Below are 27,502 nucleotides of genomic sequence, written 5' to 3' on the forward strand. Positions count from 1 at the left end.
CAGAGTATCGCACTCTTACCCTCACTGGCACGTGGCACAGGCAGCAATCCAGAGATTACTACCCTCTATCTCCTGTTTTTCAACTTCCTACCAAGCTCTCTGTACTCAGTCTTCAGGACATCCTGACTCTTTCTACCTATGTCATTGGTACCGATGTGTACCACGACATCTGGCTGATCACCCTCCCACCTCAGAATGCTGTCCAGGCGATCAGAGACATCCCTGACCATGGCACCCGGGAGGCAACAAACCATCCGGGAGTCTCTGTCACAACCACAGTATCTCCTGTCTGTACCCCTGACTATGGAGTCCCCTATCACTACCGCTCTCCTCTTCCTCCTCCCTCCGTTCTGCACTGCAGAACCAGACTCAGTGCCAGAGATCCGGCTGCCGCAGCTTGTCCCAGGTAACCCATCCCCCCCCGCAACAGTATCCAAATAGGTATACCTATTTTGGAGGGGAATGGCCACAGAAGAACCCTGCATTAACAGCCCTTTCCCCTTCACTCGCCTGACGGTAACCCAATTACCTGTGCCCTGTTCCTTAGGTGTAACTACCTCCTGGAAACTACTATCTATAAACTGCTCAGTCTCCCGAATGATCCAGAGGTCATCCAGCTCCTGCTCCAGTTCCCTAATGCGGTCTGTTAGGAGCTGCAGCTGGATACACTTTTTGCAGGTATCGCTGTCAGGGACACTGGATGTCTCCCTGACTTCCCACATCCTGCAAGAGGAGCATTCCACCATCCTACCTGGCATATTCTCTAGTCTGAACAAAAAGAAAAGAAAATCAGAAAAACAGATGGTTGAGATGGTTGAGGACGTTTGGGATGGGCCCCTAAATGCTAACGATTTTCTATAGGGGCACAACTTTGTGCATCCTGACTGGTTGCATCACTGCCTGGTATGGGAACTGTACTTCTCTCAATCGCAGGACTCTGCAGAGAGTGGTGTGGACAGCCCAGTGCATCTGTAGATGTGAACCTCCTACTACTAAGGTCATTTCAGAGATAGGGGGTAAAAAGTGCCCGAAGGATCATTCTGGACCCAAGTCTCACCAAGCACAAACTGTTCCAGCTGCTACCATCCGGGAAATGGTACCACAGCGTAAAAGCCAGGACCAACAGGCTCCGGGACAGCTTCTTCCACCAGGCCATCAGACTGATTAATTCACGCTGATACAATTATATTTACACAATTGTATACATAAATACAGACTCACTTCACACACTTTACTGTAATCGTGCTGCTGGCGCAGAAAAACAATTTTCACGTCATGTGTCCATGATATTAACCCTGATCCTGAAAATTTTTATCTGGATGTTGTCTCATTTTTTTTTTAGATCTGTTATTCATCATTCTCATACTGTTCTCGTTCATATCAATCCAAGTGCGCTCCAGTGCACACGGGGTTTTCCAGAAATTGCTATTTCAGTTCTTATTGTTTTGCATATTTTCCAGATCTGTTTCAGACCAGGATATTTTACCAAAACTATACGTCAATATGGGCACAGTGAGTGTTTACTACCTTCGTTATATTTTTACTGTTCAGCTCTGTTTGGCAGATTTTCTTGATCCTTGATGTAAATTCAAAGTTTGTTCAGCCTGGCAGTAAATTCAGATTTTCTTCAGCCTTGCAGTAAATTTTGTTGGAAGGTTTTCCTTTATCACACGATGATCTATTTTCTTTGCTTATTGATATCCTAAATATCCGTTTCATATTCTGTTACACTGCATCCTGATGCTCTGTTTGATATTCTACTCTATTGCACCTTTCTTTATGTTTAATCATGTTCTGTACTTTTCTAGTCTAATGTTCATGCTTATATATTTGGAAATTAGTTCCAGTATTTGAATTGTTTGTTTCAGCTTTACTGATGCAAGAGCAAATAATTTCAAATCCTCAATGTATAGCTGTGTCAAGGTTTAATTCGTATTTTTTTCTGATGAGATACCTGATTTTTATCTGTTTCAGTAAATTATGAGTGGGCTTAAAGCTAGACAAAACTATAGTGGGCTTAGTAAGTCGCTCTGGAAAATCCCTCCATTTATTTTGATAGTGGTCGTTGTTTCTCTGTTGTTATTAATAGGATGATTATTTTACGCGAATGCTTCATCAGTTGTAGAAATTTCACAAGTATTGTATGAATTTTATATATATTTGGAACTTCTCTTAAACACACGAGGAACAGAATCAGATGTGTTTTTTTGATTGACAATATAACACTAAAAGTTTTCTGTTTTCCACAGCGTTTGAAATAGAATTACATGATCTGTTATCTGTTGTTCAAACCCGAAAGGTATTCTGTCTGCTCTCCTGTGAGTATATTGTGGTTATCTAAGTTGTTATCCGAGTTGTTAATAGTTACGAGATGTACGATGCTATAATTTTAGATATAAAATTGTCTTATTATTATTAAGAGCCAATAATAACATAGTAGGTGACCATTTAGTAATCTTATAAATGCAGAATAAAGCTGTCGTTGAGGCTGGTGGTACATACCTTCAGCCTTTTATATGTTCTGCCCCGTGGGAGTATGACAGAGAGGATGTATGAGGTGGTTTGGGGTTCAGTCGCAAGGCTTTGGTTCGGGTTTGTGTCTTGCCAGCTTGATTGAGTTCATCCAGGAGGTGACAAAGGAGATTGATGAAGTTAAACATGGATATTGTCTACTTGTATATTGGTAGAGTGTTTGAAAAAGTCCCACATGGGAGGCTCATACAGAATATTAACATGCTTGAGAACTGTGGGGAACTGTCCTGGCTGCCGGGGACACAAACTGGGAGAAATTCCTTGGCTGGCGGGTGGTGAATCTGTGAAATTATTGAATAGACGGCTGAGGAAGTCACTTCATTGGATATATTTAAAATGCAGGTCGATATGTTCCTGATTAGGATGAGTCTCGACGTTTACTGGGATAATGGGGTAGAGAGGAATTGAAGAGCAAATTCACTGTGCCGAATGGCTTAATTCTGCTACTGGGTCTTATGGTTTTAGGGAGCATCTGGAGTATTGTGTTCACTTCTGATTGTCCGGCTCTTGGAAGGATTGGAGAGGGTGCAGAACAGGTTCATCAGGATGTTGCCTGGGTTCGGTGACATGTGCTACTGGTAGAAGTTTGATAAACTTGGTTTGTTTATTCTGGAGTTAGAATAGAGATCTGACTGAGGCGTACAAGTTTGAGAGATATGAGTCTGGGTCGACAGCCTGCATTTTGTTTATTTTTTACATATGACTGGTGTCTAATACCAGAGGGCATTTGGTTAAGGTGAGATGGGGTAAATTTACAGCAATTGTAGGTAGTTGTTTAACAGAGTTGTGGGTGCCTGGAATTTACTGTCTGGGTCAACATGGCTTTGTGAAGGGAACGTCGTGCCTCACGAGGCTAATTGAGTTTTTTGAAGAGGTAACAAAAAGCAATTGATGAAGGTACGGTGGAATATGTGGTCTACATGGATTTTAGCAAGGCATTTGACAAGGTCCCTCACGAGAGACTCATCCAGAAAATCATGAGGCACGGGATAAGTGGAACCTTGGCTTACAGGAAGAAAGCAGAGGGTAGTAGTGGAATGAAAGTATTCTGCCTGGAGGTCGGTGACTAGTGGAGTGTCGCAGGGATCTGTCCTGGGACCCCTGCCATTTGTGATTTTTATAAATGACCTGGATGTAGAGGTGGAAGAATGGGTGAGTAAATTTGTGGATGCCATGAAGATTGGAGGAGTTGTGGATGGAGCTGTAGGTTGTCGAAGGTTACAAGAGGATATAGACAGGGTGCAGATTTGGGCAGAAAAGTGGCAGATGGGGTTCAATCCGGATAATTGTGAGGTGATGCATTTTGGAAGGACAAACCAGAATGCTGAGTACAAGTTTAATCGTTGGTTACTTAAGAGTGTGAATGAACAGAGGGACCTTTGGGTTCAAATCCATACATCCCTTAAGGTCGCTGCACGGGTTGATAGGATAGTTAAAAACTCCTATCGGATGCTAGGCTTCATTAATAGGGGATTGAGTTCAAGAGTAGAGAGGCCAAGGTGCAAAACTACAAATCTCTGGTGAGACCGCACTTAGAGTATTGTGTTCAATTCTGGTTACCTCATTATAGGAAGGATGTGGAAGCTATGGAGAGGGTGCAGAGGAGATTTACCAGGATGTTGTCTGGTTTGGAGAACAAGTCATGTGAAGCAAGGTTAGCAGAGCTGGAACTTTTCTCTTTGGAGCGTAGAAGGATGAGAGGGCACTTGATAGAGGTCTAAAAAATTATGAGAGGCATAGATAGGGTGGATTGCTAGTATCTGTTTCTCAGGTCACCAATAGCAAACACTGGAGGACATATGTACAAAGTTAAGGGAGGGAAGTTTAGCGGAGACATCAGGGGTAAATTTTTTACAAAGGGTTGTGGGTGCCTGGAACAACTTGCCAGGGATGGTGGTGGAGGCTAAAACATTAAGGGTATTTAAGAACCTCTTGGACAGGCACATGGATGAAAGAAAAATAGAGGGTCACGGGGTACTGTGGGTTTAGTACTCTTTTTAAAGGAATACATGGGTCGGCACAACATCCAGGGCGGAAGAGCCTGTACTGTGCTGTAGTATTCTAGTGTCTAGAGTCTAGTGTCTAGGGTCATGTCGGAGTCAACTATATTATAGATGCTCCTAGTTATACATGAATGTGCAGGAAATGCAAGGAAATGGTCAATAATATAAGAAAGGATACCAAAGTATATTTTTTTCTTTCCCAGATATATAAAGAGTGAAAAAAGGGAGAGGGTCGATATCGGACCACTAGAAACTGCTGTTGTAGTTGCAGTAACGGGTGAAAAGGAAATGCCAGACAAACTCTGTGCAAGTCACTGGCAGAATTCCAAAAGGTAAAGAACATCAGCAAACAGAATTGCGTGTAGTGCTATTACAAAGGAAAAGGGGCTTGGAAGATGAAAGGTCTGAAGATAGAAAGGTCACCTGGACTGGGTCATACAGTGCATCAGGAGCCTGCCTAGGGTGTGTTGGGATTCCCAGAGCGTTAGGACCTGGAGTGAAGGCTTCAGCAGAACCAACAGCTGGATTAATAGAAAAATATATTGTAGAATATTCAGGCTGCAAAGAGAGATTCGTTGAATTGTTACTTGAATCCAGAGATCAGCGAGTGATTAATGGCGAATTTTGATTACCAGGTTTTGCCAAGTCACAGACTAACACTTGAGATGTGGTTTGAACTGTGCGTTTCATCACTCACCGATCAGCTGAGTGGGTAATTCCGATAAACCTTGGCCGATATTCATGTATTCCTGTGGATCAGGACCTGTTTAAATATTTTAAAAAATCCATGGAAACAGAGCTAAAATAATTAAAATAACTAAAATGTTTATCTCAAAATGCCTTTGTGTTCAGTGCGTGTTTTTAACGTACCGAGTTCCTGTATTTCCCTCAGTATTCTGTCCAACTTCGGTAATTCAGTCCTCCACATCAGAAAGGATTCCCACATCGCCCTCCGGGCCTGGGAGCCTTTGTCCATCACCAAACTGAGGAAGAGTCTGGAACTCTCTGCCCGGTTTCCCTTCTCTGTCAGTTCAGTGACTTTCTACAAAAGGAAACAATGAATTTATTGTGGAGCAGACAGACAGACATGGAGAATGTGCAGGAAAGTATCTGTTCATGGCCCCAGTAGCTTCAGAACAGATGCAGTCACTGGGCTGTTGCCTCATCCTCTCTGGGTTCAGTCATTAACAGAGAAACAGTAACTGAAGGAAATTCTAAATCAATAGTGTGTAAGAATAAGGATTTCCTGAGACCCTGCAGTAGATGCAATGTGATTAATTTCCACGATCTGTCAATGTGCAGCATTACATCAACAAGATGTGACAACAAGAACGGAAGAGAGGGGAGAGAGAGAGAGCAAAAACAAATGGATGGCGGGCATCACTGAATCGTGGCTGAGAAAAGTTTATAGTTGGGTGCTTAAATCCAAGGATAAATATTGAATCGAAAGGATATGCAGGGAGGTGAAAGTGTTGGGTCGAAGCTGCTGTCATTAAAAATGAAAAGTCCTGAGAAAGAGGTGATATCGGATTAGACGATGAGGATGTTAAGAAACTGCGTAGGTAAAATGACCCTGATGGAAATTATATACAGGCATGTTAACAGTAGCCAGGATGTGGGCTACAAATTACAACGGGGGAGAGAAGAGGCATGGAAAAAGGTCAATGCTAAAATTGTCACGGGGAGTTTCAATATCCAGGTAGTTTTGGAAAATCAGGTCGGTGCTGAATCCCAAGTGAGGGAATTTATAGAATGCCTATGAGATGGCTTTTGAGAGAAGCCTATGGTTGAGTCCACTATAGGAAAGGCGGATCTGGATTCTGTGTTGTGAATTGAACCAGATTTGATTAGGGAGCTTCAGCTAAATAAACCCTTAAGAGGCAGTGATCGTAAAATAGCAGAACTCAGCCAGCAGGTTGAAAGGGAGAAAGTAAAGTTAGAGGTATCAGTGCTACAGTAGAATAAAGGAATTACCTCGGCATGAGAGAGGAGCTGGGCAATAATAAATTCGAAAATGACACTAACAGGGACAATGGCAGAACAGGAATGGATGAAGTTTCTCGGAGGACAAACAATCACAATGATTAAGAATTATTCTAAAGGGAGGATGATCAACCGTGGCTGACGAGGTAGTCAAAGCAGCACAAAAGCAAAGGAGAGGGCACAGAAAATTACAAAATATAGTAGAAAGCTGGAGGGCTGGGATGTTTTTACAAATCAACAGAAGGCAATTCAAAAACCGTAAATAGAGAAAATATGAAATAGGAAGGCAGGCTAGAGAATGATGTAAAATAGCTTACCAAAATGTCCGACTGATATATGAAGATTGAAAGAGAGGAGAGTGGATATTGGGCTGCTTGAAAGTGACAGTGGAGCGGTACTGTCAGGGGACAAGGAAATGCCGGAAGATATTGGTCGGCATTTTGCGTCAGTTCTCACTGTAAAAACACTAGAACGTGCCAGATATTTGAGAATGTCCGGTGGCAGAAGTGAGTGTATTTGCAATTATTGCGGAGAAGGCGCTTGGTAAGCTGAAAGTTCTGAAGATAGATGAGTCCAGATCAACTCACCCGATTGCTTCTGAAAGAGAAGGCTGAAGAGATTGTGGAGACATTAGTAATGATCGCTCAACAATCATTAGATTTTGGAATGGTTCCGGAGGACTGATCATTTTGAACTATAGGCCAGTTAGTCTGATCAGCGTTTGGGAAGATGTCAGCAGTCGATAATTGAGGATAAGGTTTCGGGGTATTTGGACGCACATGATAAGAAAAAGGTCAACATCCATGGGAGGGAATCTTGCCTGACAGAACTGTTGGAATTTTTTGAGAGAACAGCATGCTGGGTTGACAACGGAGTCAGTGCAAGTTGTTTACTTGGACTTCCCGAGGACCTTTGACCAGGTGTCCCACATGGACCGATGAAAAAATGGACACATCAGTGACAATTGGAATGTAGTATAGTGAGGTACATGGCCAAATACTTTAGCAGAAATAATGAAGACGTAGACTATTTTTGAATCTGGGAGAAAATTCAGAAATCGGAATTGTAAAGAGTCTCTGGAGACCTGGTGCAGGATTCCGTGCAGTTTGAGTCTGTGTTAGGAAAGGCAAATACAATGCGAGCATTCACTTCGAGAGGATCAGAATATAAGAACAAGCACTGGCCAGACCGCACTTGCATATTTTGATCCCCTGATCAGAGAAAATATGTGATGGCATTGTGAAAAATCCAGAGAGGAATCTAAACTAACAGAACCTGTGATATTAAACCAGATTTTGATGGGAATGATTCCTGGATGCACCTGTACTGGCCGGAGTGTGGAAGGATGAGGGAGAATCTACTTGTAACCTGTGGAATATCAGAAAGGCATTGCGACGACATGGAGATGTTGTTTTTACGTGGGGGAGTCTAGAACCAGACGGAACAGCCTCAGATTAGAGAGACGTCCATTTGGAACAGAAATGAGGATATTACTTAGCCTAGGAGTAGTGAAACTGTAGAATTCATTGGCACTGACAGCTGCGGAGACCAGGTCAATGGGTATATTTAAATCAGAGGTTGGTACCTTCTTGACTAGTCTGGTCAGCAAAGTTCACTGGGCGAAGGCAGGAGAATAGGGTTGAGAGGGATAGTAAATCACCCATGATGTAATGGCGGAGCAGAATCGATGGGCCTAATGGCCAATAGTGCTCTGATGTCTTGTGGTCTTATGATGTGTAAGGACAAAAGAGGGTTAAGAAATGTCAGTGCGGCTGTCTTATAATGGAGATGGTTACTGCCTGGCACTCATACCGCAAAATGGTAATGACTTCCTGAATGCAGGCATGGGCTTCCTGATTAACTGAGGAATTATGAATTAAACATTGAATAATCTTCAAAGCAACATACACCTATGATGGAATTAAGGAAACTGAATATGGATGGGCTTAGGACATCGCTCTGAGAAATAAGAGATGCAGCGTTTAAGGGTAAGCACAACATTGTGGGCCGAAGGGCCTGTACTGTGCTGTACTGTTCTATGTTCTATATTCTGTGTCCCGGATCTGAATGATTGATCTCCTAGAACAGTTACCAGCAGGGAATTGGAAAGCTTTTCCATAACACGAATAATGGACAACAATTATGAAATAAATCAGCATAATTCCCTGATGGTCCACTGCACTGTAAAATAATCCCTCAGTTTCACTGCTACCAGGTCTGAGGAGTTACAGTTGTGAAAGAAATTTAACCAGTAAAGCAGACGTCTCCAGATGATGAATTTATAGATCAGCATCATATTTACAGATCACCTCTTGCCTTTGGATAATGCCTGTGTGATTCATTACAGACAGCGCCAATGAATCCCAACGAGAACAGAGTTACTCAGGGGTGTAACACACTTGATTTTCTAATACCACTCATGGCTGAATAGGTCAGATCTAGGACAAGACAATCACTGTTTGTGAGCTCCAAGGAGAGTGACCTGAAATGGTGTGTCCCTGTCTCTCATTAGTCAGATATTCAGCAAGTTAGCAGTTTTTTTTTGTTTGCCACTTCCCTTTCAGGAAATCCTATTGATCTTCTTCCCTTTCAGGACAACCTGTTGATTTTTTGGGATCATGAGATATCAGCTAGTCACCAGATTTATTTTATGTTTTGTGCTTTCTTCTGCCCTTTTAGATCAAACTATTGATGTTTGTGGTCATAAGGTATCAGCTTTGTGCGTGATCTTTCACATCTAATCAATCTCAGAGTTTTTCGAGGAAGTTACCAGGAAAGTTGATGCAGGCAAGGTTTTGGATATTGTCTACATGGACTTCAGCACGGTATTTGACAAGGTCCCGTATAGGAGGTCGGTCTAGAAGATTCAGTTGCTTAGCATTCAAGATAAAGTAGTAAACTGGATTAGACACTAATTTTTTGGAAAGAATCCGGAGTGTCACTATTGACTGTTGCATTTCTGTTTGGCGCCTGTAGCTCGTGCAGTGTCACGGGGATCGGTGCTCTGCCTGTTGTTGTTTGTCATCTATATCAATGATCTGGATGAAATTACGGTTAAGAGCATCAGCAGATTTGCTGATGACTCCAACATTGGGAAGGAGCAGTTGATAAAGAGGTAGATTACAAGAGCTTGCAGTGAGGTCTGGACCAACCGGAGAATGGGGTTAAAAGGGGCCGATGCAATTTAATGCAGACAGGTGCAAGATGTTGCACTTTGGATGGACCAATCAGGGTAGATCTTACACAGCGACCGGTAGAACAAGGTGATCTGGGAATACAGGTACATAAGCCATTGAAAGTGGCAGCAAATGTTGATAGGCTCTGAAAGTAAGTTTCTTAGCGCATTATCCTTGGTAATTGAAAATATCGTGTACGATATGATGTTGTATAAGACGTTGGAGAGGCCTAATTTGGATATTATGTGCAGTTCTGCACACCTACCTGTAGGACAGATGGAAATGTTTGAAAGAGTACAGAAAAAAAAAACATTACAAGGATGTTACCTGGACTGGAAGACCCAAGTTATAAGAAAAGAGTGAACTGATTAGGACTTTATTAATTGGAACATGAAAGACTGAGCGGAGATTTGATAGAAGTGTACACAATTACATTGGGATATAGGTAGGATAAATGCAAGCAGGCATTTTGTACTGAGGTAAACAGGTACTACAACAAGAGGTTATCACTAAAGGGTGAAAGGTGAAAAGTTCAAAGGGTACAAAGGTGAAACCGGTTTACTCAGAGGGTGGTGAGAGTGCGAAACTAGCTAGCAGGGCAAGTAGTGCAAGTGGTTAAGAGAATTCTGAATAGATGCTTGCGTAATGAGCGTATAGAGAGCCATGGCCCGGTGCAGGTCAATGGGAATAAGTAGATTCTGTAGTCTGGCATGGAATAGATGGGCCAAAAGGCCTGTTTCTGCACTGTACTTTGCTGTGACTATGACAAGTCAGCCACACATTCTTTGGGAACTCACTGAACAAAGACAAGCTGTGGTTAGCTGGTTTCCCTCCCTCAGGTACCGCAGTGAAGCTGGTTGGCCCAACTGACAGTTTAATACTCATCCTGGATTAATGAGATGAGGGGAAGCTACCCGACGGTTCAGCCAAGATTTGAAATTAGTTTCAGACCGAATGCCTTTTGGAAGTCCAGATATGCAGCCACTGCTCTTACTTCACACTGATAAATACAGCAGGTGATACAAGAAAAGGTGATGCTAAACCTGCAGTTCCCAGTGCTCCCCACCTTAAAAACTGAAACCAGATCTGCGAGAGACAAGTCAGAGATCAAAGTCTCCATTCCCAAGTCGATCTCCTAAAACGTGCAGGAGATTAATGTTGATCACTATTCCCTCTGATACCAGCAGATCAGTGACAATACACGAACTGCACTCACCTCATTTTCTTCTCTACTGAAATGTCCCTCCTTTGTCAACATCCAACCCAATCTCTCAACCTTTTCTTCAATTGCTTGTTTGAGTCTGTCCCTGTAGAACTTTGTCAGTTGGTACAGTCGATATTTCTCCCCCTGTGCCAGGAGGTCGGAGATTGTAAACTCTGGCTCTGTGAATATAAAAAGGAAAATGTAGGCTTGAACTCAGATATCCCTCGTCTCCACCGCTCTCACCCAACTCAACAAAAAACCGTGTCTTGAACCTGCCTACAGATACAAAACTGTATTAATTCTCCATCTCCAACACCATCACACTGAGCACGGAGTCCCCCAACGACTGTGTGCACAGACCACTGCTGTTCACTCTGCTGACCCACGACTGTGCTGCAACACACAGCTCGATCCAAATCATCAAGTTCGCCGATGACACGACCGTGGTGGGTCTCATCAGCAACAACGACGAGTCAGCTTACAGAGAGGAGGTGCAGCGGCTATCGGACTGGTGCAGAGCCAACAACCTGTCTCTGAATGTGAACAGAACAAAAGTGATGGTTGTTGACTTCAGGAGGGCACGGAGTGACCACTCCCCACTGAAGATCGACGGCTCCTCGGTAGAGATCGTTAAGAGCAACTATTTTCTTGGTGTTCATCTAGCGGAGAATCTCACCTCGTCCCTCAACACCAGCTCCATAGCAAAGAAAGCCCAGCAGCGTCTCTACTTTCTGCGAAGGCTGAGGAAAGTCCATCTCCCACCCCCCATCTTCATCACATTCTACAGTGCTTGTATTGAGAGCATCCTGAGCAGCATCACCACTGCCTGTTTTGGAAATTGCACCATCTCAGATCGCAAGACCCTGCAGCGGATAGTGAGGTCAGCTGAGAAGACCATCGGGGTCTCTCTTTCCACCATCACGGACATTTACACCACACGCTGCATCCGTAAAGCCAGCAGCATTATAAAGGATCCATGCACCCCTCATACAATCTCTTCTCCCTCCTGCCATCTGGGAAAATGCACCGAAGCATTCGGGCTCTCACGGCCAGACTATGGATCAGTTTCTTCCCCCAAGCTATCAGACTCCTCAATACCCAGAGCCTGGCCTGACACCTTACTGCCCTATTGTCACGTATATTATTTATTGTAACGTCTGCACTGTTTTGTGCACTTTATGCAGTCCTAGATAGGTGTGTAGATTAGTGTAGTTGTTGTGTGGTTTTTTTTATTTTCCTCTGTTGTTTTTTTTTACGTAGTTCAGTCTAGTTTTTGTAATGTGTCATGCAACACCATGGTCCTGAAAAACGACTCATTTTTACTATGTACTGTATCAGCAGTTATGGTCGAAATGGCAATAAAAAAGTGACTTGAATTGACTTGAATGTAACACTTGCCTGAAAGCCTACCCAACAATGTTCTAGGCATTACGTAATAGAAGGACCACATTTAATATAAACCAGTCCATCCCCCATCCGACCCATTCACCTATTTAAATTTGGATGGGCATAAACGTTGGAACTGTTGGTAATATTCGCTTCCCAGAGATACTCTCTCCATCCTGGCGAATACATTTCCCCTGATACACATCCTGGAAACACTCTCCTCATCTGGACAGCTGCATTTCCTCCAGTTCACATCCTGGAAATCCTCAGAGCAGGTAGTACATTTCCTATAGTGGGGTAACGGCTGCCCAGTGCACCACATGTACCACACCCACACATTTTCCCTCTCCTCTGACCAACCCTCCAACAAGGCCTCACCTTTACCCTTCACCCTGCCGCATTCTGTGAGCACATCACGCTCATATTTCACTCACCCGCTTCTTCTTGGGGACTTGACAGTTCTGTGTTCAATGAGCTTCCGAGTTGACAGACAGTCGCCTCACTTGTGCCGGTTCCAGGGTCCTGATCGGTGTCTCTGACGTCACTGTCTCTGGGCTGACAGGCAGTCGCCTCACTTGTGCCGGTTCCAGGGTCCTGATCGGTGTCTCTGACGTCACTGTCTCTGGGCTGACAGGTAGTCGCCTCACTTGTGCTGGTTCCAGGGTCCTGATCGGTGTCTCTGACGTCACTGTCTCTGGGCTGACAGACAGTTGCCTCACTTGTGCCGGTTCCAGGGTCCGGATCAGTGTCTCTGACGTCACTGTCTCTGGACTGAATTTTCTCCTCATTCTCTGCGGCCGAACCGCATTCCATTGGGACATCGCTCTCAATCTGACCCTGCGTTGGTACCTTGCTTCCCGTGTCCCGATCATCTTCCCTTGATGATCCGCCTGGTAAAATCCTCTTCAGTACGTTCCATACTAGTTTCAATTTTCCACATGAAATAAATAATGAATTGCAAGTTATACAAGTATGATTTAGATCTGAGCAAAACTGATTCAGACTGCAATGGAGCCGAGACTCTGGCTGATCAGATTTGGAGGGAAACTGTGCTGGTTACTGTGACCCGTACACCCTGTCAGGTGACGATCCCGATAAGCCGGTGACTGGACAGATTTACTCCCAGTAAAATAGCACGATAAGCACAGTAATACTAATCACAGCAGTTGAACGCACGGATGACCACGGGATCATAATGCACCGGTGTCCGGTGATACTGGGAAATATCACTGTGATTATCTTCCACAAGCTAAAATCTCCCTCGGTCACTAACTGTCCAGTAGTCTGTGTCACACAAAGACCAGCAACGGGATTACACATGGTCCAGTCTGCTGGATCACACATTCTCCAGTTGCTTTGTCACACGAGGGGCTGGAGACTGGACAAGGGGACTGGAGTTGCTTTCTCCAGTCCCCTTGGTCACCGACTGACCATTCCCTTGAGACGCACGTCGTCCGGTCCTCTGGGTCGCAGGCTGACCTTTCCCTTGCGATCTATGCTGTCCTCTTCCCTGGTTCCCTTCTTATCCCCCACCTGCTGATCATCATGTAACAACTATGCATGTCATTGGCAAAGTCTTGGTTATAGAGCTTTGTGTGTAGTTGCAGTTGCTAATCTATAGGATGGAGGTGATGAAGCTGGAAAGTGTGAAGTGAAGAATGAACACTACGGTACTGGGCTAGGGTGTTGTTTTTTGTGTTATATGGTTGGGCTGGGACAGCTTGCCCTGGAGCTCAGGAGCTTGAAGGGGAAACAAACAAACAAACACACACACACACACACACACACACACACACACACACACACACACACACACACACACACACACACACACACACACAGTAATCAGGGGTGCAGTTAGGGTAGATGGTCACAGTCTTTTACCCCGGGTAGGGGATTCTGAGGCTCGAGGGCAGAGATTTAAAAGGGACCAAAGGGGCATTTTTCCACATGGTGGCTGATGGGTATAAATTACATGCACCCAGAGGAGGCCGCAAACACAAATAAAATTACAAAATTGAGAGCATGTGGGCAGGAAAAAGGGGAGAAGAAGTTTACTCGGGAAATTTGGGAAAACTGCAGGAAATTGGGACACTTAGATCAGCATGAATTATATGGGCTGAAGGACCCGTTTCCAGGCTGGGGCATCGTTTTTATTCCAGCTGGAATCTCAGATTTGAGCACAATCACAATGTCTACAGGTGACAGAGACATTTGGTCATTGGTTATCCCGGGTTTCCCAGCCAAGATGCTGGGAATTTAAATTCAGATAGAAGATCATATCAAGAGGGAAATATTTAGAAACTCAGGTTCACCATTTCTCCACAGCCCAGACATTCACTGGGGTGTTAAAACTCCGAAGCAGATCACAAATGTATCTACAATGAGCTGCCTCCTGTTCCTCAGCCATTCCCAGCACCGGCAATGATCTCCGCTCCGCTACAGAAAACAGATTTCGGTGACAACCCTCCTCCTTTGCGTAGCAGGCAAGAAAAACCAGGGGGGAGTTGGTAGCTTTCCTTCCAAAACCTGAAATGCTGTGTTATCATAGAATCTCGGAAATCCCGGAGATGCTCCTATCATCTGCCCCTGAATTTTATAAATGAAAGTTGAAGATGTCTTACATATCAGGGCTTGTCTGGAGGTGAAACGGACCCTGACCCTGAACATTCACATAAACGACAAGATCGCTGTCACATTCCTGTCTGTGTTTCACTCACGACCACATGATTCAGGAGCCCCTGCTCCTTTCACTCAGCTGAAGCTTTGTGTGATGAGCGGAGTGATTCGACCATTACTGGTGTCAGGTCCCTGCGCTGGAACTGTTGGATTGATCAATTACTCAAGGCCGCTTTACCAGTGGGATAAATGACACTGCTTGATGAAACTTTTCTATGCACTGTTAACACCTGTGTCAGTTTTTCTTTTCATCTGAACTATTGCGTACAAACGCGACAAAAGTTTAATTCAAAGATCCCTGTGATCATACCTTTGTCCATTCTGATTCTGACTGACGATTGTTGATTGTCGTCTTCTTGTTTACACTTTGGTCGCTCTGCAGGACAGCTCCACCTGCTGGTGAGGCTCTAAATTTCACAACAAGCAGACAGTGAGTCAGAGAGTATGACTACTTTGCAAATATGACAGTATTTCCGTCCCCTGTAGCATTTGGCATGGGGACCAAACATTCCCTGTTAGTAACCACTTCCACACCATATCTGTCCACTGATACCTGGCGCATCTGCTGACAGAGTTACAGAGCAATAAAATGCAAATTCAGAGCGTTCAGCCCAACGAGACAATGCCAACCACAGTGCCCACTGAGATGGTCACAATTTCCTGTGATGGGGCCATCTCCCTTCTGGCCTCTTCACTCCATCTACACACCCCAACTGCTTTTTGATTTATGCAACTCCACCTGCCTCATCCACTTCCTCTGGCTGTTTCCTCCACATGATCCCCAACATCTGCATGAATCCGCTGCTGATCAGATTGGCTTTGCAATCTCTTTACCAGCCCCTGTCCATTTAGATCCCCTAGATGCTACGATAATCTTCTCTGTGAACAACAACTACTAATGTTGTGCATTCTGCGAACTTACCAGTCAAGTAATCCTTGTGCAACCGCATCCAAATCATTGCTATAAAATAACAAATATCAAAGGTCCCAACTTGTAGCCTCATGGCACACCGCTAATTACTCGCCTCCATTGCGAGGAGAAACCTTCAACCAGCACTCTTTGCTTGCTACCTTGAAGCTAATTTTGAATAATCCAATTTGCTCTCTCCGGACAGCATGGAACCTGATCACCGAGACCAAGCTGCCTTGTGACACCTTCTCAAAGGCTTTGCTGAAGTCCCATGCACAACATCCATGGGAACATAACTTTGAATTTCCACCTCTGCTTAATGTCACGTTCACAGGTTCTGACAATGTAATTAGCAGAAACGTACTTGATGAGGCCAAGGTATGTCAATGTAAATTATAGATTGCCATGTGCTAGTGAGGACTGAATAAAATGCAGTGTTGGGATATTTTGCTTTATAAATGGTCTGTTCTCTGCAGAGGCCTACGCGACGATATATTCGAGGGTAAGTATATCACTGCAGATTACAATAGCCAATGGGATCAAGGGCATGTTGCTGCAGTTCATGGTAATTCCACATTTCTACAATCACTACAACACGACACACTTGGGGCTTCTTATAAAGGGAGGAAATTGTCAACACATTTTAGGATGATTATAACGTAACAAGGAAACATCAGAACTAAACAAAAGCTTCTTCAGATGATGCAGGACCTTCAAATGAGCAAACACTCAGAGAATGTGAGTGACTGTAAAGAGCTGGGCTTCTGAAAGCACATTACCAGACCTGGAGTGATTGCAACTTGGTCTGACCGAGGCATTCCACCTATTTCGTACCTTCCTTTGTAAAGATATGTAATGTTTACAGGACCAGTGTTCGAGTGAATGAGACTCACCAAACTTTCTCCTGACTGAATCAATGAAAACTCTGAGTCAGAGGGTTCTCTTCAGTTGGTACTCTCAGTCCTCGGGCTGGTTCACTTGTCGCTGTTCCCTCGTTCTCATTCGTGGCTTCTTTCCAGCTGTGGGCTTTTCTTCCAATAAATCTCTCACCGCAGGTCGAACTTTAACCAGAGAGATAATGAAGCACATTAACAAAACAAAGGAGAAAAAAATATTTCTGCTCAATTTTTTCAAAAGCGAATCTCACTGAAATTTAAACGCTGAAGACAAATAAAAGAATCTCATGGAACAAATCTATAATTGTCCCTCACAGGTCACAAATCCTGATACGGGATATGAAGGACTCATCATTCAGTCATGATAAGATTTCAGAGCAGAATGAAGTGTTTCAGTCCATCGAGTCTCCTCCATCATTCAATCATGGTTAATTTTTTTTTCACCCCAATGTCATATTCCTGCGTCCTCTTATAAAGTGCTGGAAACTCGGTACAGCAGATTGCATCTGTGGAACAGGACACTGTGGAAGACCCAGTATCAGAACTGGGATTATCCAGGATGATGCGTGATATGCTGAACGCTTAATTGCACAATTTGGCCCAGATCACATCCTTGCTCATACCTATAATGGGGGAGGTATTACACACAGTGTTCTGAAAAGATAGTAAAAGTGATTATCGGGGCATTAATAGTGATCTTTCGAGAAACGAAAACGAAAAGCTCTTGAATTTATAGTAAATGGACCATCTAGTTATTCGCTGCTCAGAATTAGTTCTATATCGTTAAGCACCTGAGCGTCTTTGCCTCACGGACAAGGCGAAATTATTATTAATTTTTCTTGCGTTATTCATTACTATTTCCTGGATACCAGAGAGGCTCCCGGTGAAACTGTTCTGTCCACTCTATTGACTTTTAACATCTCCTCTATAACAGGAAGCACGATAATGTACCATATTCAATCGTGATTAATATGCATAGAATGTAACGTGGTTCGGTCTCCAATGTTCCCTCTAATTACTATTTTTGCAGCTACATGGATCAACCATTGCTCTGAGCCGGGAATTTTCACACGGACTGAGAAAAGCACAACATCATAGATGTGTCCTCTTTTGTAAAATGCAACTATGAATATTTTAGGATGAAGACAGACGAGAAAAAAAAATTCTTCTGATTTTACTTACTAATTAAAGGACAGGATAAAAATGCAGTACAACAAAGAAAAACATTCAGGTTTCATAAACGTTTATCCGGCAGTGTTTAATTCCATCTGCACTGCAGCAAAGGCTTCGTTCGTGGGAGCATTTTGGTTCTGCAGACTAAAGTCCCTTCCCGTACTGAGCATGCGCGATGTCGTCAGCGCGTTATCAGAGCTGTGAGCGGGGCCTCGGAAACGGACCTGCAGATGCTGCAGCCCTGCGGTACAACGGGATCACATGACGGGTGGACGGTCTCAGGATCGAAATACTCTGAGGAAAGTTGTCAATTCAGTCAGCTCCATCATGGGCAGTAGCCTTCATAGCATCCAGGACATCGTCATGGAGCGATGCCTCAAAATGGCGGCATCAGTCATTAGGGATCTGCTTCACCAAGGAGATGCCCTCTTCTCATTGGTATCACCAGGAAGGTGGTACAGGAGATTGAAGGCACACACTCAACTTGTTAGGAACCACTTCCTTCCCTCTGCCATCCCATTTCTGAATTGACATGGAACCCATGAACCTACTTCACTGAATTCATTTTTGCAATAATTATTTAACTTTTAGTAACAGATATTTACTGTAATGCAGTTTTTTCTCTACTATTATATATTGCATTGTACTGCTGCCACAAAGCCAACAACATTCACTACGTATGCCTGTGATATGACACACCCTCCTGATGACTCTTCGGGGATTAATTCCGATTGAGTCCATCGGGCTGAAGATCCACTTCCCGTGTTCTTCTCTGTTCCCCAATAACAAACTGTGCAGCTGGACGGCCAAAGATCAGATCCTCATCCCTGGGACAATAACAGCCATCGTGAGCCAGTAATGCCGCTGCTCCACTTGTCAGCGATGGGAAACCATCTTTATCGTTTCACTTTCCAGAGAGCCGGACTCTGGGCATTGCCGATTTGGGGCTGTGTTCACAGGGATATCCGAGGCTTTTTGAAACAGACTCGTTCCCACTGCCCTGAGAGGACACTTGCAGTGTGGATGGTCCTGCAGCAGCCCTGGAGTCATCAGATCCTGGACTCAGACAATGGGCAACAGCACAGCTACACAAAGTCTCTACACCACCCACCCCCATTTCCTAACTTTTATGGTTCGTTTCTCCCCAGAGCAGTGAAGGTATGATGTGCAATAATGTTGTTGGTCAGTTATCAGACTGGAACAACGTGACACTTACTGCTCTGGGAGAGAGAACAGTTAATTTACTGAATTAAAAATATATAGTTCAGTACAATGTAGCAAGACATTCGGCAGAGTCCCACCTGGGAGATTAGTCAAGAAGGTTTGGCATTCAGAATGAGGTGGTAAATTGATTTGGACATTGGTTTTGCGGGAGAAGCCAGTAAGTGGTGGAAGATGGTTTGGCTCTCTGACTGGAGACCAGTGACTCGTGGGGTGCAGTGGGGGTCGGTGCTTGGTTCATTGTTGCTTATCATCTCGGTCAATGTTCTGGATGATTTAATTACTGCAATAGTTGTTTTTTGTTCAACAGTAGGTTATTTGCCGTGGTCCGTACTTATTAACTTAGTTTACAGTAACTCTGTAGTCAGAGCTTTTCTTGTGCACAGACCAGGCAGAAATTGGCCACTCAGCCCATCGAGCCTGCTGCCCCACACAGTGAAATCATGGTGTTCGCTCTGCAATGCCGCCTGTCGCTTTCTGTAACTGGTCACCCCACCCCCAATGTTTGTTATGCACCGAGACCTTGAACAGAATCAATGTCTTTTCTTTTAAAGGACGTTGAGGAAATCAGCTCGAAACACCAACAATAAACACAGTCATGAGAAAAACGACATGCATTCATCTGAAGTCACAAGTTTTAGAAACAGAAGCCATGTTGACTAAACATCTTTTTGCACACTTGCTTTGGAATCATAACCCCTGATTCAGGAACTGTTTTTAACCTTGACATGAATTGTGGAGAATCTCAACCGCGCAGACAGGATAATGCAAGAACACAAATACCACGACTGCCAGAAGAGACAAAATAGAGCGAATAACTTCTTCCAATACACATAAAATGCCGGAAGAGCTCAGCAGGCCAGGCAGCATCTGGGAAAGGAGTCTTGCCGAAGGGTTTCGGCCCAAAACGTCATCTGTTCACTCTTTTCCCAGATGCTGTTTGGCCTGCTGAGTTTCTCCAACATTTTGTGTGTGTTGCTCCAGCATCTGCAAATGTTCTCTTGTTTGCAAGTAACTTCTTGATCACTGATCCAAAACACGGGTAATGTGTCAACTGGAAGTAAAGATCAGAAATAAAGAGCAGAAGCTGAATTCACCTTAATTCACTAAGAACATTTAGTCTCCCTGTGGGTATATTTTCAAGTCGTTTTCTTCTAGTTTTACACCAGACCATCAGACGAGAGTCATTTAGTAACTATGGGGGAGGGGCTGATGTTGCTGCTCTGTGAGACTCACAGTGCAATTTTCTGTTTGCAAGCTGCTGCCTGTCTGCAGGGCAAATTCTGATACGCAGGCATTCCTCGGAGCAGGGAGCGGCTTCTCTGCTGAAAACAAACAAACTGTGGCAACCCAATTACTAGCACACTCGAACCGGCTGACAATTAGCCAGAGCCAGAGACAAAGGTAGATAGCCTCAAGGAGTTTCAGTTACGTGCTTCTCGAAGTATCGAGTGGGGGAGACAGGCTTTAAAGCAAGACTGTGTTTTTGAAATAAACTTTTTCTGTGGCTGCAGTTTATCGACTCCGTGTCGTAATTTCAGCGCTGCGCGTAGCACCCCGCTACAATACTACTTCAACATTTCGCGCTCACCTTCAACTGTGAAGAAAGCCAATTTAACACTGAATTTAAATATTTCTGTAACAGGAAAAAACATTAAAACACCAATGATATAGAAAAGAAAGTTCACCAGTGTCTGCAATCTGAATGTCTACTTATTACAATTGCTATTAGACGTTGAGAGTTTCCAGTAGTTTATTTTACTTCAAACACCCAATATCTGTAGTTTTAATATATATATATTTGCTACTTAATTAAATGAATCGATCTGTGGCATAGTCCATGGCGATGTTCCGAATGCCATTATCTTACAGTAGTTCTGTATTCTCAATAGTTTTTCCTGTGTATGTGAGTGAGTGTGTGTCAGGGAGGGCGAAGAGGGAGAGAGACTCTTTCACTGCCCTGTGGGGACAGTTCGCATATCACTGCAGAAAGGTTTTTCTACAGCATCTCAGTAGAAACCAACTGGAGAATGTTTGTAGTTGAAGGTAATTGTTTATTTTAATTCATTTGGTCAATAATTAATTTGTTAATTTGAAGATTTCAGAGTTCCCTTCTCCCACTGACTTCCCTCCCGAGCCCAACAAAAGCCAAACCCCATTGTAAATGCTCCCTGGTTCTGAAGAATCGGAGACAACACTTACTGTGATGTTGAAACCGGACGGAGTTCAGTGAGGTGCCGGGTGAGCGTTGTGCTCACCATACACAGAGATGTCAGTCTGAGCCGCTACACCCGAGGTTATTCGGTTATATAGTGTCTGTCGCTCATTACAAAACACTCGCTTTCCTTCCCGCGCTGTCCTCCCACTTGCCCCCTCCCCGCTGCGCTCTTCTCCCACCCCCCGTCCACTTTTCCTCCCACCCTCTCCTTCCCCACCTACCCCAAGCTCTCTCCATCCCCCTCCCGTGCTCTACTCATCCCATGCTCAACTCTCCTTCCTCTTTCCCCACACCCTTCCCCGCTCTCTCATGCCTTCATCCCTCTCCATCTCTCCTTCTTTTTCCTGCCCAGCTACCGCCTGTCTATCCCCGTCTAATAATGTAGACTGTCATCTGCATGGGAGAATATTCAAACATCAGAGGTGCAGAGGGAATCAGGTGTACTCGGGTCTGACTCCTGGAAGGTTAATTTATAGGTTGAGTCTGTGATAAAGAAGGCAAGTGCAATGTTGTCATTTATTTTAAGGGGAATAGAATATAAAAGCAAGTAGAAAATTCTGATTCTTTATGAGACATTAATCAGGCCATATTTCAAGTGTCATCAACAGTTTTGGACGCAATATCTCAGAAAGCATGTGTTGTCGTTGTTGAGTGACCGCAGGAGGTTCATGAGGATGATTCCAGCAATGAAGGGGTTCACATATGAGGAGCATGTGGCAGCTTTGGGTCTGTACTCACTGGAATTTAGAAAAATGCTGGGGAATCTCATTGACACCTACTGTCTATTAAAAGGACTGGCTGGGGTGAATGTGGAAAGGATGGGTCCTGTGGTGAAGGCATCCAAATCTGGAGGTTGCAGCCTTAAAATTGAGGGGCGACCGTTTAGAAAAGATTAAAGAAGGATTTGTTTTAGCCAGAGAGTAGTGAATCTGTCACAGACTGCAGTGGAGGACAATCCGTGGGTGTATTTAAGGCAAAAGTTGATTGTCTCCTGATCATTCAGAACATCAAAGGATATGGCAAGAAGGTAGATGTATAGGGTTGAGTGGGATCGGGGATCAGCCATCATGGAATATCGGAGCTGAATTGATAGGCTGAATTCTGCTCCTGTGTCTCATGGTCCGGTGACTGTCACAAACTGATTTTTTAAGGAATCATGAAAAGAATATTTTAGAAACAAATATAGACAATGTGAGTCTGAAGGAAGAAATGATAAAATTCCAGAAACTCACAGCAAGCAGAGCATCAACTGTAATTGGTAACGTTGTGGTTTCAAAATCATCGGTAGTGTTCTTTATATCAGCTTTCACATTCATTGACCCTCCCTGCAGCAGAAATAGTTAAGCAGACTAATAATGTGAATGTTTTCAAACCCAAATGAGAGGGAAACTTCAAACCAGTTGGATATGGTTTTAGCAGAATGGCCTACAGTTCTGCTTTAAGAAGAACTGCCTATGGTTCTGTGGAATGTGCAGGGCCAAACAGCTGCTTCCACCAGACCCTGAGCTTGGAATCTCCCAGAAAAACAACCCGCACATTTTCCCAGTACTCTTTCAACCTTATTTATTTCTCTTCTATAGATAGATGACCAAAACTGCAGTCAATACTCCAAAATCAAACTCAGCAATGTCTTATTCCTTTTATTCCACCGCACTCCTTAGTGTGCTATCGTTTACTGTGTAAGACCTACATAGTGCAACACTTTGCACTTACCTGCATCTGCAATTTGCAGCTGTGCCAGAGCCCACTGTAACCTATGATAACTTGCCTCTCTGCCAACTACACCCCTGATCTTGCTGTCATATGCAAATGTGCTTATCAAGTTAAACACATTATCATAGATGACAAACAGCAATGGCCCAACTACCATTTCTGTGGCTCTCCACCGGTCATAAACCCCCAATTAGGGAGACAATCATCTACTATCATTGTCAGCCTTCGCCCAAAGCTCCACTGTCTATGCCAATTTACTTCCTTACGTTGAACGTGGAGCAAATAAATTTTCTTTACCAAAATCCCTTTGTCCCTTTCTCTCTAATCATATTCCCTCCTGCTGTCTCCCCATTGTGTCCCATCATCTACCCCCCGTCTACCTACTCCACTGACTCACCTTCATCTTAGTTGCTCCCTGTCCACCTCATAGACCTGTTATGAGTGATGAACAGACCTGATGGACAATGGGGTACAGAGTTAACCATTCCCCTCCTGAGAAACACAAACTATTACTGTTGCTATGCTGACCATGAGAAAGAGAGACGGAAAAACAAGCAAGAACATCGATGACAGATAAGAGAGAGGGGGAAATTGCTGATTAACCATATTGTGACTCCTTTTTGAATTATTTACTGTTTCACTGCAGAGACAATAGTTTGCTCATAAACATTCCTCAGTGGATTGAAGGAGTGGCCTTATTTGATGGACACAGTCATTCAGGAGTGATGGATAGCTGAGTCCCCGTGAGTAGGGATAAAAGACAGGTCTGGAGAGACACCCTCCAGATACACCAGTGGACACTGATTGAGTGTTGGAACCCACAAGAAAGGTGGGGGCTTCGAAGACCGAACCAGGAGGTCGGTCATTAAGGCTATCAGTGTTAACGCAGGGCCGGTGGGGACTTGTGTGTGTGTCCACTCATGCCAGAGTGACGAGTCCACCACAGAAGAACGGTCTAGCAGAAGGACGGAGAGGTCATAACTGAATGACCACCCCGATACGACGGATTGAGAAAGCAAAGGAAGGTTTGCTTGACTGTAGCTGTTACATCTCGCTCTCTCTCTCTCTCTCTCTCTCCAACCATTACAATACAACAACTATAAGTACATCAGCACTCATGAACTGAACTGAACTTTATACTTTTCTATGACAATTTATTTACCCCTAGACATCGATAGAGCTTGTTTATTATTGATTATTATTATTATTCCTACACTTTTAGGTTATTACTGCTAACTGGTTTTATATGTATATTTGCATTATTGATATGGTTTTGCTTATTTTTATTAATAAACACCTTTAGTATAGTACCACCAGACTCCAACAAATTCTTCTTTCTCTGCTGGTTAGACACCCAGTTACGGGGTACGTAACAGACCCTCGCCCTGACTTTTTCCCCTCTCCCTGCTCAACCTCTCTCTCTCTCCACCTCATTCTGCCCCTCACCTTTACCCTTACATCAACAATATTTTAAGGGTTATTGGCAATTTTGGGAAAGATGCACTATTCATACACTGTGTCGTGTCTTTGTATTAAGGAATGTCACAGTTGGGAATGGCGTGGATCTTTTTTTTAAAGTTTCGTGAAAAAATGTTTAAAAACAACTGCAGATAATGAGAGTTTGAAGTAAAAAAAATTAAATTCTGCAAACTCACAGCAAACAGGACAGCAACTGTAACTGGTAATGTAGCTGGTTCAAGCCCATCAGCAGTGTCGTTTATGACATGTTACAGGTTCCTTGCAAACTATTAACAGTTTAGCACATTTGCATATGCAGAAATAGTTAAACAGAACACTGAAGTGACTTTGATTATGTGATCGAGAGTGAAATGTCAAACCAGTTTGAATTGGTTTCAGCAGAAAGGCTGCTCCCTGTTCTGAGGAATATGCAGGCAGCTGTTTAAACACAAACCCTGAGCTCCGAGTCTCACACAAAAGCAACCTGCACCTTCCAAATCAATCAATGATATTGCCTCTTCCCTCGTCCTTTCCAGTTCCACTGAAGGGTCTCGGCCCGAAACGTTCCCGTTGTATTCAGTTCCATACACACTGCCCGGACCTGCTGAGTTACTCCAGCATTTTGTCTTTCCCTGGTTACGAAATATCCGTGACAGGGAGCGTGTGGGCAGTTTAAACACATCCAGGCTGTTGAGTATTCTTGGGGAATTAAGGTGTGAATTATTCAAGTCTGATATTAATTTCGGATCTTTACTCAAACTTTTGTCTGTGATCAAGCAGTCATGGTTAGAGAGTCATATCGAAACAGAACACAGTACAGGTGCATTGTCTGAGCCATTTAAACCACCTGTTCCCACCCATCTGCACGGTAGCCATATTCCCCCATCTGTGGCGACCCACTTCCTAGCGCACTCAAACCGGCTCACAAATAGCCAGCGCGCCGGCACAAAGGCCAGTCCCAAAAGGGCGCCAACTCTGCTTCACCAACAAAGGGAAAAGCCTGCGCGGGACAGTGAGTACGTGCCCCCTACAGCATCCGCGCCCGGGGAGGGCGGGATCAGGGAGGCTTTAAAGCGAGGCTGTGAAGTTCGAATAAAATCTTCTTCTTTAACTGCAGTTTACCGACTCCGTGTCGTTATTTCAGCGCTGCGTGTAGCACACCGCTACAATTGGTGACCCCAACGGTCCAAACGATATTTGGACCGGAGATGAACGACGCCGCCTCTGTTCATGCGGTTTCGTTGAAACTGCCAAGCTTCTGGACGCTGCGACCTCACCTATGGTTCCAGCAAGCTGAAGCCCAATTCCACGTTCGGCAGATAACCTCAGAGGACACAAGTTACTACTACGTGGTGAGCTCCCTCGACCAGGAGACAGCCGCCCAGGTTGAGGAGTTCATACAGTCGCCCCCGGAGGATGGCAAATACACGGACTTCAAAGCCCTACTCATAAGGACTTTCGGACTCTCACGGCGCGAGCGGGCTGCCCGCTTACTGCACCTGGATGGCTTGGGAGACAGACCTCCATCAGCTTTAATGAATGAGATGTTGTCTCTGGCCGGCGGACACACACCCTGCCTCATGGCATTCCTGGAGCAGCTGCCCGAGGACATACGCCTGCTGCTGTCCGACGCGGATTTCAGCGACCCCCGGAAGGTGGCAGCCCGGGCGGACTTGCTGTGGAACGCCAAGAAGGTGAGTGGGGTGTCCGTCACACAGATCACCAGGCCACGCTCCCAGCAGCAGACCAGACCAGACCAGGCCCGGCCGCAGAGCCCGCTAACCCCAGTGGCAGGGGTGAGGAGCCCAACAAATGGTGCTTCTACCACCAGCAGTGGGGTGCAGAAGTCCGCCGCTGTAGCCTGCCCTGCAAGTTCCCGGGAAACGCCAGGGCCAGCCGCCGCTGATGGCTACGGCGGCTGGCCATCGGGATATCCTCCTGTATGTGTGGGACAAGAGGTCGGGACGCCGTTTTTTGGTCAACACCGGTGCCGAGATCAGCGTCTTACCTCCGACGAGTTACGACACCCGCAGTAGGGCACCGGGTCCCCCCCAAGGGCCGTGAACGGCAGCACAGTTAGGACCTACGGCACCCGTACGGTGCAGCTACAGTTCGGCTCTAGCCGGTTCACGTGGGAGTTCACACTGGCCGCCGTAGCCCAACCGCTTCTGGGTGTGGATTTTTTGCGGTCTCACAGCCTACTGGTCGACCTGCCGAGGCAGAGACTGGTCCATGCCGAGACCTTTCAGACGTTCTCCCTGGGTGCAGCCCAGTTGCCAGCCCCTCACCTCGACTCCATCACGCTGTCTGACAACGACTTCACCAGGGTCCTGGCGGATTTCCCATCGGTTCTGAAATCGTGCTCGCATGTACCACTTCTGTTGGCAGCTCGTTCCACATTCTCTCGACCCTCTGATTGAAGACTTATCCACTCATGTCCCACTAAAACTTTTCATCTTTCACCCATGATGCATGATCTCTGGTTGTCGTTTCACCCAACTTCAGTGGAAAAGACCTGCTTGCATTTACCTATCTATACCCATCTTCATATTGCACTGCTCTATCAAATCTCCTCTCAATGTTGTAGCATTTCAAGGATTAAAGTCCAAAACTATCCTGTAGGTAGGTGACCAAAACTACACACAATACTCTAAATTTGGACTCACCGATGTCATATACAACTTCAAAATAACATCCCATCTCCTGTAGTCAATAATTTAATTGATGAAGGTCACTATGCCAAAAGCATTTATTAACTACCCTATCTGCCTGTGGCACTGCTTTCAATGAATTATGGACCTCTATTCCCAGATCCTTTTGTTCCACCGCAACGTTAGTGCTCTACTGTTTACTGTGTAACACCTACCATAGCACAACACTTCACACTTGCCTGCATTAAATTCCATCTGCCATTTTCAGCTCAGTATTTCCAGCTGTTCCAGAGCCCTGT

At 44.7% G+C, this 27,502-nt stretch overlaps 1 protein-coding gene across 1 annotated transcript in view; it reads right to left on the reverse strand.

The window, feature by feature from the left end:
- Positions 1–4,285: 4,285 nt before the first annotated feature.
- LOC140722496 (uncharacterized) overlaps positions 4,286–27,502 on the reverse strand; it is a 30,602-nt gene continuing 7,385 nt past the window's right edge. The window contains exons 2-8 of the mRNA XM_073037219.1: positions 16,767–16,934; positions 15,274–15,370; positions 12,719–13,204; positions 10,911–11,077; positions 5,406–5,577; positions 5,233–5,298; positions 4,286–4,320 (exon numbers count right to left, since the gene is read on the reverse strand). Coding sequence (XP_072893320.1) covers positions 4,286–4,320; positions 5,233–5,298; positions 5,406–5,577; positions 10,911–11,077; positions 12,719–13,204; positions 15,274–15,283 — 936 coding nt within the window. The 5' untranslated portion in view covers positions 15,284–15,370; positions 16,767–16,934. The remainder of the gene's footprint in view (positions 4,321–5,232; positions 5,299–5,405; positions 5,578–10,910; positions 11,078–12,718; positions 13,205–15,273; positions 15,371–16,766; positions 16,935–27,502) is intronic.

The sequence above is a fragment of the Hemitrygon akajei genome, unplaced genomic scaffold, assembly GCF_048418815.1.
Source record: "Hemitrygon akajei unplaced genomic scaffold, sHemAka1.3 Scf000078, whole genome shotgun sequence".
Taxonomy (NCBI): Eukaryota; Metazoa; Chordata; class Chondrichthyes; order Myliobatiformes; family Dasyatidae; genus Hemitrygon; species Hemitrygon akajei.